At 34.0% G+C, this 12849-nt stretch overlaps 1 protein-coding gene across 19 annotated transcripts in view; it reads left to right on the top strand.

Annotated features, from left to right (window-relative positions):
- FOXP2 (forkhead box P2) overlaps positions 1-12849 on the top strand; it is a 563073-nt gene that overhangs the window by 437582 nt on the left and 112642 nt on the right. For 16 of the 19 annotated variants that reach the window (XM_053218190.1, XM_053218196.1, XM_053218195.1 and 13 more), the window contains one exon: positions 1774-1848. The exons of the other annotated variants lie outside the window; for them this stretch is intronic. In XM_053218190.1, coding sequence (XP_053074165.1) covers positions 1774-1848 — 75 coding nt within the window. The remainder of the gene's footprint in view (positions 1-1773; positions 1849-12849) is intronic. 19 annotated transcript variants of the gene reach the window in all.

Below are 12849 nucleotides of genomic sequence, written 5' to 3'. Positions count from 1 at the left end.
TAGTGTCATGGCACCTTCGGAGTTCTGGCGATGCTCACTTATTTTTGCTTTTATGTTGACGAGTGTTCATCTGAGGATTTTTTGTTAGTATGGTTCATTGCTACAGTATGGGGTCGCATTTCATTTTTTTTTAGGATGCTTATGACCTTGTTAAATAGCAGTCCAAAAATCATGTGGCTTGTTTTGATTTTAACCAAAGTTACAGCTGCCTAGCTGTAAAGCAGTCAGTTTCTCTTATTATGACTAGTTCTTCAACTTGTACTGTTTTAAATTGCCTGCAATTAGCATATTTCAACCTTATTTTTAGGTTTAAATTGCAGTGTGAGAGTGTACTCTCCTCTTAGCTAATTAGTGCTATCAAGGAACAGTAGGTTACCTCATTAGTACCATGTGCATTTAATTAAAGAAGAGAAAATTGGAGTTAACCTCATAGTTAATATTTTCACAGAGTGCTACAATGCCAACACCTTCAATTGGAGTCACACCCCTGTGTATCTAATTATGCACTGGTGCCAAATAAGGTTAGCAAGGGTACTACAAGGCTGTTGACAAAATAATTTAGATGAAAACGTGTTTGTTGGATTCTGACAGTAAAATATAACTTGAACATTTTTTTTTCTGTAGTCCTCATCTGCCAGCATCAGGTTAACATACTTCTTCATAGGAAATGAAAGGAAAGGTATATTTTGGAAGCCATTTTTCCTGTTTGAATTAATGCTGCTCTTATCTTGCAGAAAATGGCACGTAGTCATGTAAAGCATATACAATCCGTTTCTTAAACAGAGACCCTGAACTTCAGAGATGTATTTGAAAAGAATTATTTATAAGATGTAATATTTACATGCATCAAACCACTACAAATACTCCCTGACACCCCTACCACAGCCCTCCTTGCTTTTCTTCTTTTCTGATATAATTTCCCTTGTGGATCTTATGAATGGGGATCATCCTTTCATATCATACATGAAGTCTAAGGATGTGTTGTCACATGGTCTGTTCAAATGCAGTGTAATCCTTTTGCCCTTCAGACAAAATCTTTGAAATGTCTCATGCTACTTAGGTAAAAAATGACATTCCATGTCATTTATCAATAAATAATCACTTTGCTTTTACAGATAGAAATGCAAACTATACATTTGAGTGTATAGAGTAGTTCTCAGTGCAAGTGGTACAATTCAACAGGTTTTCACAGAGATTCTAGAGTTTGGCTCCGTGGTCTCAAATATATATTTAATGGCAACATTTGTGTTAATAGTAATGCATGGCCAAGGCAGTTTAGTTAAAGAGATTCCTGTGATTATCCTCACATTTCATGACAAGACAGGATTCATGTTCATCTGTATTGTTATAATGGAGTACAAGTCAACAGTTAGCTTTTTCAAAAACACATAATTAAAGTTTTAAGGATAAATACCACCCCATACTCTAAAATCACAGTATCATTTAAATTTATAGGAGTATTCATTAACATTGGCCATAATTTTAGCTTAGAAATGGGAAGTGAGGTTGCTAAGTCAAGATCATGGCAGACGAATTACTTTTGGTTACTGGTTAATTCATTATGTTCAAATATCCAACTCTGTATCTGCCAAATTATTTTTATTTTTTAAATCTATACCATTTTTAACCGTGACACAACGATGGAATAATCTCATCTATGTTCACCTACCAAGATAATAATCCAAAAATATTTTTTAATGATATTATACATTATTTGAGCATTAAGATTGGAGGGAAAAAAAGCCAACTCCTGATTCTCTTTGTTTAATCTAGGAATTGCTTCCAGAAACAAAATTATGTGTCTGTGGCCACTCTTCTGGTGATGGGCATCCTCACAACACATTTGCAGTAAGTTACACTGGGCAATTAGAAATTCGGCTACTAAGCACAAAGCCAGAGACCCAATCCCACTAAATAGATTATCTGTGATTTTCTATTAGCCACTCCCTTTCATTGATGCAGATAATCAAGAGATGATTAATGTTAAGATACTGATGTAATTAGTTGGTTTTCTGTTACTTCTTGTATTCTCTCTTCAATTATATTTCATCATGTATACACTTCACTGTTTCTATGAGTTGATGGCATTAAGATTTACCTGAAATATATAAAGGCATATGGTTGATTCACCACTACACCTTTCTTGAACTTTTAGGAATTGTTTGATGAGATAGTGCTGATATGCAAAAATTAAGTAGAGATTATGGATAGATACAATACATATTTACATATTTTAGGGAAAAGTTGACATTCCATGTCTGCAAGTTACCATATAAATATGCCAAGACCTTTTTTTTTTTTTTACATATTCTGTCACTAGAGTACAATTTGTTTCCTTAGACTATAATATTCAATAAAAAAATGCTTTCATGACCCAATTCACATACCAGTTAGCCTTGGAAAAGAATAACAATCCTGAAGCGGCCATTCAAGAATTTTGAAATAGAGTGACTTCATGTTTTTAGATAGCATGGATACTACCTATATTCTTAAGGGATCTCTAAATATGTAAGTCATATATTTTCATATGTAGAATTTTTGCTTGTTCCCTTAAGAATTGAGGTACATACTTAGTTTCCATGGACTAGACTATTCCTAAATTGGCTCACCCAGAATTTATTTTTTAAGACTGTATACTTAGTATTTCCTATTTATAATTGATAGAACACATTACAATTAAGACTTTTATAAGCACATAGTCAGTGTATTCCTGAATAAAGAAGAAATTTCTAATTTTATACCTTGGCTTTTTTAAAAAAAGAATATTTTTCTTAGCAAAAACAGTGTTAGTTAATATGGAATGCTATCCTTTGTGGAAAATATTTAAACATAAGACATTTTTCAAATGTTCAGTGCAAAACAGAAATAGAAGTGGAAACAACAACAGCATGCTATCTTATGGAAATAGTGAATGCAGAGGATTGGTAATGAATTTTGTACGTTATAACAAGTTTTGTAATGATCTGAAATTATCTAGTTTGAGTTCCATTCATTTTAATCCTAAAGAGTTTGCCCCTCCTGAGCTTTCTTGGCAACAATAATGAAAAAAAATACCAGAAATTAAAAAGTTGTGATAAGTTTTGCTGAAATGTGGAAGACTAATCTTATTTTCTAGGTATTCTCTGTTATTTTGTAGGAAGATAAATTTAAGATAAACTTCAAAAATAATTGTGTACTTTAACTTATTAATAAAGATTCATCCAAAAATATACTTGAAGAAAATAGTGCATTAAAAATGGAAAAGGCAGTATTTCTAATTGGTAGCACTTTTCCCTAAAATAATCCCAATGGAAAAATTGTTTTCATTAGACTGAAGAGTGAGCTGACTGAACTAATAGTGTTTGTTCTTTATCCAAAACTACTTCTACCATTTAAAAAAAATCATTCTCTATTCTGATGTAAACATAAATTTATAGCATCAGATCTTCATATTTGCACTGACATATTTTCAGAATGAAAACAGACCACAGAGAAATTAAATGACTCACCAGAGGCCATTTAACTCCTCTATGGAAAGGCACATAGGCTGAAATTATTCATTTGTTTGTTTGTTTTAATGTTTATTTTTGAAAGAGAAATAGAGTGTGAGCAGGGAGGGGCAGAGAGAGAGGGAGACACACAATCTAAAGCATGCCCCAGGCTCTGAGCTGTCCGCACAGAGCCCAACATGGGGCTCAAACCCATGGACTGCCAGATCATGACCTGAGCATAGTCAGATGCTTAACCTGCTGAGGCACCCAAGCGCCCCAGCAAGGTTGAATTTGTACCCCAAGTCTGTGATCATCAGGGTATCAGTCTTTCCAAGGATATACCAGATTGTTCATGGTTGCCTTGAGTGCTCTGCTGAAGGGGAATCTGAGGTTGTTCCATGTGTCTGAGACTGTGGTTACTATCTAAAACAGAAAGAGAACTAGGATGAAGTAGTGAGGTCTGCTGTGGCTGATGGGGAGAAGGAGTATGGAAGTTCATGAACCAGGTATTTGCCATCCCTACAGTGCACCAAACTTAATACTTCAAATTAATCACTGAGTGACTCTGCAAATGATGCTTCCTGACTTCCCCACACAAAGAAAACACTAAATATTCAGTAGGTGCTTATTGTACATTAGATACAAACTTTTGGCAAGCTAAAACGGCTACGTAATGGAATTTAAAATCAAGATTCAAACTAAGACAAATTATATCTGTTATTCATAGCTGACAATGTCTGTGTGATGGGCATCGCTCTGTTTTAGTAAATTTCATAAGTACCAATATGCTGGGGTGAAACTCACTTAAGTTCTGGAGCACCATAACTAGTGGGCTAAGAGGAAGAAAGGTGTAGAAAATATAGATAGGGGTACCAAAAGCCAGCCACGTTCCTTTATAATCTGTTCAACTGACATTTGTAATAAATTGTGAATCACTGTAATGATTCTAAAATTTTTAAGAGATCATACATCCCTTTGAGTGGACTAATTTAATATCATACATATTACTTGCACCCGTAATTGATCAACCTTAACAAATAATAAGCCAAAATTTTTTGGGCAAATGTTCCAAATTGGCAGATTATATTAATTTTTACTCCCCCCTCCCTTAACTTAAAAACTAAAAATCCTGTAAGCTTATTAACAAGCTAGAAGTAAAGTCCCATAAATTTCGGAGGAAAACATCCATTTGCAATTAAAGCCCAAATTACCTTGAAGAAATAAGTGATAATATATATTTGATATTAAACATATGTCAGAAGTTCTCTATCATACCATCCTCTTTCAGGCATATACTCTATCAAGTTACGAACAAAAGATGCAATAAAAATATATTTCAGAGAAGTATCTTCTGGTGTTTTGGTATGCAAGTGGCGACCAGACGGTAGCTGTCATCTGAGTATTGTGTTTCTTTATTATCACATTTGTTGAATAGTAGTGGTACTTTTTTTTTTTAATTTTTTTTTAACTTTTTTTTATTTATTTTTGAGACAGAGAGAGACAGAGCATGAACAGGGGAGGGTCAGAGAGAGAGAGGGAGACACAGAATCTGAAACGGGCTCCAGGCTCTGAGCTGTCAGCACAGAGCCCGACGCAGGGCTCGAACTCACGGACCGTGAGATCATGACCTGAGCCGAAGTCGGACGTTTAACCGACTGAGCCACCCAGGCGCCCCAGTAGTGGTACTTTTATGTATCCACTAATAGATTATATTTATTGTGCCTCTACTAATTTATTGCAGTACCGGGTAATAATTATGCTCACTTGTGTCATCTCTACCTGATAACTGTAATCTTAAATTCTATCTACCTGTTGTATTTCAAAGAAATGTTTGGTCTGCATAGGTTGTATGTTTACCATTCTAACAATATAAAATCCTTGTTATAACTTTGAATTTATTGGGGAAAGCATTAAGTTTTGGCTTTAAAGGACAGAAGTATGAGAGTAAAAGCGCTTCATTGTGAGAGATTACTTTTCAATACTTCCTTTTCACACTCTGTTTTTTGCCAGTGGTATATATTTAACTTTAATCTGGAAAAATCTTCACTTATTTTACCTTTATTTCAAACTTTAATAATAAGATAGTGCCTTTTTTTCCCTCTTGATATATCAAACAGCTTGATATATCAAACAGCTTTACGAATGGCTGTCAAGATCCTGAATTTGCTTCCCCACCACACAATAGTAACCCAAGTTCACTCCCCAATAACTAGACCTTGTTGACACCTCATCTGTCTGAATGGCCTCATTAACACCTACCTGCAGGTAATCTTATTGTTAGTCTTGCCTACAGGTTTTTGCACCTAAGTGAATACTACTTTACATAGGATTCTCCTGTTAGCTTCATGTGCTAAGGCAATTATGTTGAATGCTTAGAGTCTTTGTCTTTTGGGTCTTATTTTCAAAACATTTAGCATTGGGTCAAATGAGTATTTTGATGAACAAAAACTTGTTGGACCTATAAAAACCAAAACTGAAACTTGGCTGGCCTTGACCCAGTTGGTTTATAACCCATTCAAATTAAATTGAATTGACCACATTGAATCTCTCCCCTTACAGATCTTTATTCTGTAGCTATTGCCTCCTGCTTTCATTTTGATGAGAATCGTGGATTGGAGAAAATAAGGGAAAGAGGATAGTGACGGTTTTTAAAAATCTCTTATTTTCTATCCATATTCATCTCTCTTTTTAGGCTTTCCATGAATTCTACCCCACAGCAAATCATGTATCGCATGGGCACTGGAATCAGCTTCCTAAATTGAATATTGGACATATTACTTACCTTTTTTAGCCTCATGCTCTTGATCTATAAAATTAGAATAATAGTATTATCTACCTTATAGGGTGGTAATGGGAATTAAATTTTATAACTGCAAAGTACTTAGCTTGATTACTAACACATAGAAAGTGTGCAACAGATATTTGAGTCAGTAGCTGTAGTAGGTAGCATCCGTATACTCTTGGTTGGACTAAAGGGGTGATTCTATTTTATGTAAATTTAGATACATATTTGGCATTAACATTAAATGAGAATCATTAGATATTATACCTTGAATAATGAATAAGACAGATGGAAATGTCCCTTAATGAGAGGAAAGTCTTTATATTTATTAATTTAAGTTAAACACTGGCTTAGAAAAATCAGTGTTACCCAAATGTTTTATGATTTGCTAAATGGAAGATAGCTAAGTGGAAGAGAAAGAATCCTTCCTCACCAGATCTAAATGATGTCCTTCTGGCAGCCAAGGAAAATTATTGCTAAAGAATGTTAGGAAATGTGACTGTCCCCTTAGTTGTATCTAGCTAGAGCACATGAGATATGAAGTTGGGAGATATATGTCGCAGTGCCAAAGGACCTCCAATATTTTCTTCCTTCTCTATTATACATTTATTAGCAGAAATTAACCAAGAGTTAAAGATGAATTATTGCTGATTGGTAGTATTGACAATTTTAACATGCTGGAGACAGTTAACCGGGGATAATGTTGTGGTAACTTTTTTAGAGAGTTATACAAAACCTGTATCACAAGATTTAACTCTTCACTATTAAAGTTGTGGTAGAATCTCAATGACTCCCCTAATATCTTTCCATTGTTCATAAACTTGAATTTATTATGAAGCAGTACAAATTAGATTTTTTAATTAATTTTTTATTTACTATTACAATAGTGGTGGTACTGTACTAGGTCCTTTGTTATAAGCCTTAAGCTAATCAAATATTTGAAACACTTCTATAACTGATTTTGTTAATGCCATAAAGTTATAATATAGTGACCGTGTTTAAGGCTATGGTTAAAACCTTTCAGATTCTTCATCAGAAATAGAATAAAGATTTCTGTATTTAAAACCTTGGCTGACATTTGCATGCAACTTCTTGATTAATCTTTTTCTTTCCAAGTGTAAGTCAAAATATTAATAATTATCTTTACACACCTCACTCAGCTGGGATGTAGCTCCCTGAGCTCAGTTCATTCTAGACACCTCTCCTGAGTGATTGCCTCTCACCTTCTATTTTATTGCAATATTTGAGATTGCAATGAATTCTCTTGATGTTGGTTCCAATAAGGACCAGTAGCAGAGCTTTGTCAATGGAGACTCCTCTTTGAAATTTATAATGAATAATTTACTCCCCTCGATGATTCACCAAAGCATTAGTAAGGCAGAAATCAGGGGCTGATGAAAGGATTATTTATTTAGTTATCAGGTTTTGTTGTTGTTAATATATTTTTCATCAAATAAATCAATACACACACTAGAATATGTATGTGGCAATAATGTGAATTTACGGTGCCCATTGAGATAGACTGTATTTTTCTTTTCGCATTTTAGTTATTTGTAATGAGCTATTAGCGTAGTCTCTACAGATATGAAATATAATCTGCACTAACTTCTAACAGTTCGCTCTATAGTTTTTGCGTATTTCTAAAGACTTATAAAATGTATATTCCATATTTGTTCCTTGTATTTCTGTTCCTTGTGTGTTTCCAATTCATCCTATTTTAGTATAATAATAAGCATAAAGCACAAAAAACCAACTCATCCTCGTGTATAAATCTTTATGGCTCATACACACACACACACGCACACAAAATCACATATTCATATATGTATCTAAATGATCCATTATGTAAAAGAATGTGTATGTGTTTTTGAGTTCTATATGCAACTCACTTCTTTTTCAAGTTAGATCTTTTACATTTGTAAATTTTATTAGTCAAATGAGGTAGTTATGCATAGGATTAACAAGTTATAGAAATCGAATTTTTATCACTGACACCATTCATGCTGCATTATATTTACTTCAAAAATATTTCTATATAGCTGGAGTTTTCACATAATTTCAATATGTAGGATGTCATGTTAAGCAGCATATAATTCCCATTGACATTAAGACTTAAACCTAAAACTGCACTCTGTACTTTAAATCTTTATGCAGGGGAGTTCAGGAAGCTTACATTATCAAAGTTCTGTCATGCTATCATCATATAATGATTCATACATCTTAGATGAAATTGCACATCTTTACTTCCAATTAATCATATTCTTTATCCTAATGATAATTTTGGTGCAAGTAAATTCACCTTAGGGTAAGATAAAGAATTAAGTCTTAAACATCAAGTTAAAGGTTTCAAGATGCAACTTTTGTCATATTTAACATTAAGAAACAACATGAAATGCTTAGGCTCTTGCAACCATGTCCCTAAGCTCTTTTTCCTCAAGTTGTGATTATCACTCCAGCAGATATTCCTCCTGTTCTCCCTAACGACAGATAGTATGAAATATTTTGTGATACTGGCAGAAACAATTTACCTTTCAAATCCAGAGTGCTAATTATAACATCTCTCTCCAGGTTACATAGGTTGTATATTCAATATTTTAAGAGTAACAATACAATACCTTAATTTTAATTTAGAATTTAGTGTGTAAAATATTTAGTCTGGCTGAAACAGACAATATAGACTAGGAATAAGAGAACTTAAGGGTTCAGTGAAGGGAGGGCAGCGGATAAATTTATCTGATATTAAGTATAATCCATGACTTCACATGTGACTGTGTAATTTTAGGGGGAAAGAGTGTTGACAAAATTATGTCATCAAAATTTGATACACAAGCTGAAATATTCCTAAAGCATCATATATGCATACCTAGTGAATATTTTTCTGATGCATGGATAATTAATACAAAGCTGAATTAAAAAAATAAAATCATATGAATAATAAGTACACTGTTGTTGTATCTCTGTACCTCCCTAAATCCTTGTCCCCTGTAAGTTACATATTTCATATACTCTCTTAAAGCTGAAAAGTATACTTTTTTTTGCATGCCTGCCTTTGTCTCTTTATGATCTGGGTAGTTATTTTGCTGTATTAGAAGCGTTACGCCCTGTTACTGCATTGCCCAAATGAAGAAAGGGGATGGATACCCAACATGTACTTCCATCCTATATGGACTGAGAGGATATTATGGCTTCTAGCTAAAAAGACCCTTGTGTTTCCTGTCATTCAAATCCTTTATTTTACATTTCAGAAAACAATGATAAAGAATCTTAGTGACTCCCCTAATAATATATATATACATATATTAATATATATATAAAATATCTCAGTGACTCCCCTAATAATAATATATTATTAATAATATAATTGTATTAATTATTGTGTCAATATATTGTAATAATTGTATTATTAATAATTATTATACATAATATAATATTGTGTATGATATATAATATATAATAATTATATTATACATATAATTATAATATATATATATTATAATTATAACCAAAGCAGGCTCCAGGTTCTGAGCTTTTAGCACAGAGCCCGATGTGGAGCTTGAACTCATGAACTGTGAGACTGTGACCTGAGCTGAAGTCAGATGCTTAACTGACTGAGCCACCCAGGCGCCCTTGTTGAGGACACTTTTAAGGTCTCAGTCATACCTCTGAGATAGTTTTATTTATAGGTTGAGATGTTAGAAAAGAAAAGGATCTCCAATGATTCCCCCCAGAAACATTGTAAATTGAATCGTGAAATCTAAGACAATTGACTTATTGCTTACATTTTTTAATTAGGATTTCAGCTAGAAAAAAGACATGAAACACTTACCTTGGTATACAGGGCATTCCAAAGTTAGTTCCTAATGTTTAAAGGAATAAACTTAATGGTTACTAAATCTTAACTCTTTATGGTCATTTTCTGTTGCTTTAGACGACACATCCAACCAAGATCAGTTGCTCTGTAGAGATGACCAAAGAGGTTTCCCCCAGCTTTTAAGATTGTCTGTTTACTCTCCGTCAGATAAATATTGTGTCTTAACAGTTGAGAATAAGTGATTAGTAGGTCTCTTAACCCATCCTTATCTTAAAATAGAAAGAAAAGAAGACAATACTTCAGGTATGAGACTGGAATAGCAAACATTTAAATAGGTAAGTTCAGAATGGATGCTTGAATTAATCTGACTAATATGCTAAGTCTGTAACACACAACTTTGATCCTGTAAATGAGTTCTGTTTAGAAATTGTGGTTCTAGAAAAGTCAATATTATTCCAAGTCTAGAATAATCAATTCTACCATTGTTAATTCGTACATACTGTTTGTTTGGTTTTTTTTAACTGATACCATTGTAAGATAAATAATTGTTCCTATTCCTCTTTCTCATAACTCATACACAGTCTTCAGAGCTGCCCAGTGTCTGCTGGATAAAGCTTTATAAACAAACCTTAGCCTTACAGTCATGTGCTTCCCCAAAACTAGGCTTTTTCTTTCCCAAACTTATCCCCTATTATTTCATAAACAAAAACATTGGGTCCTGACTGATGTACCTATGTGTAAGTCCCAAACATACAATGTTGTTGTTTTTTTTTCTCTTCCTTTTTTTGGTGTTGTTATCACTTCTATCATCCTCCCTGTTCTTTTCTGCTTATCAGATTCTACTGGCTATACAAGCCCAGTTCAATACTATCCCACATAAATGCTTTTTCACCAATGCAGTCCACATTGATTAATCCCTCTTTTGATCTTGTATGTCTAGACTCATCCAATCCACATTTTGGAATTATTCTTAGCCCTTTGATAGGGTTCCATTCAACACATACTCACTAAACATAAACTATGTATAACTCACAATGAAACAAAAATTTTCAGTAGAATAATGAGTAATCACCTATATCTGAGAAGTGTAGACCATGAAAATGGGAAGTATGTAATTTAGGACTCAAAGCTCAAGCAAATTGAAAGATTTAATCACTGTACTGAGGAAATAGGGACAGGTAGATGGAAGAGATTTATCTGGGGTGAAGTTTTGAAGAAAAAAATATCACAACAAATTCATCACACTAGAAGTGTAGAGAACATTCTAGGCATTGGGAATGAAATAAGCAAAGTTACAGAAGAGAGAAACGATAGGTGGTTTTCAAGGTGGAGCATAGTGTATTTCATCTGCAGAACTGGATATTATGGGAAAAGTTGGTATACGTAGTCTTTAAATAAATGGACCAACGCCAAAATTTGAAGTTTCAAATGGCTTTTTGTAAATAACTTTAAATATTCTGTAAGCTTTTGAGCAAGGAAGTGAACGTAACTTAACCAGACTATCCCATTTAAATATATCCTTAGGAACAGTAGGAAGAAGTGATTGAACTAGAAAAATATTGAAATCTGTGTGTCTAGGTTAAAGGACGCTGTCCCTGAACAATAATGTGATCTTAACTAGGAGAAGGACAGAGAAAGAAATTAAGGGCACAGATTTAAGGGAGAATACAAAAGTTATGCTGACAGTTAAAGAAACAATAAAAATTTGTGCCTAGATATTTATATTTGGTTGACTGTGAACCTGGTGATATCTAGAATACAGAAAGAATAGTAGGTTTGGTGGTAGGCAGAAGGAAGTTGGAGGTGTTGAAATTGTTGTTTGCGAAGTTTATTCGCACTGCCATCAGGATATCTGTGTTCAGCAGGCAGTTAGTGATGATTTGGAGTTGGTGCATTTTTGGAATTCACACCATATGTAGAAGATTAGAGTCCATTGTTTTGAAGGAGGCTGTGAAGAGAAAGACAACCACAGAGAGGTCACAAGCCAAAGCATTAGGTAAGGGAAAAAAAGAACCAGTGAAGGATGTGAATCAGTAAGACAACAGAGAACCAGGAGCCAAGAGTCAGAGAACAATAGAAGAGATTTTTTTACAAGCTAAGAGATTTAAAACAAAACAAAACAAAACAAAACAAAACATTATCACAGACTGAAGGGTGGTTTTAAAACTAGGATGAGACAAGAAGCAGGTTACAGTTTTGGCAAGAGTGTTTTCAACAGAATACAGTGTGTGGCAGTGAGTTGAGAGATAACTGAAAGAGTGCATGTGGAGGTGACAACTTGTATGTAAACACCAGTCCTTTGGGGGGAATGCTGATTAAAAAGGAGATGATAGGACAGGGGCTTGAGAGGGAGCAGAACTTGAGGAGAGGTCTTGGGGGAAGGGGGCAGTGGAGATGAAAAGATTAAAAGTGAAAGAAGGAGAATAATAAATACTTGAAAAAAGGCCTGAGAGATGACGGGGGGAGGGTGCTGGCCTCAAGAGCATAGATGGATGCAGTCCTTTAAAGGGAATACAAACCCACTCTCATTGGAATTGGATGGAAATTTGAAGATGAGTAAACTCACAGCTAGGTTATTACCCCTCTTACATTATTTGTTAAATCTGTTTAACCTTGTGACTGTCATTGTGTCCCTTTCTTTCCCCCCGCCTCTCATGATATCTAAATTTGAACTCTACATCAACTTTTAGGATACCTATTTCTAGGACAAATTGTATAAAAGAAGGGAAGAGTATATTCATGGTTGTTAAAATTTTCTAGTTATGACAGCTTTACTCTGACCATAT

Source organism: Acinonyx jubatus, chromosome A2, assembly GCF_027475565.1.
Source record: "Acinonyx jubatus isolate Ajub_Pintada_27869175 chromosome A2, VMU_Ajub_asm_v1.0, whole genome shotgun sequence".
Lineage (NCBI taxonomy): Eukaryota > Metazoa > Chordata > Mammalia > Carnivora > Felidae > Acinonyx > Acinonyx jubatus.
The sequence above is the reverse complement of the archived record's forward strand: the minus strand, read 5'-3'. Positions and strand labels throughout refer to the sequence as shown.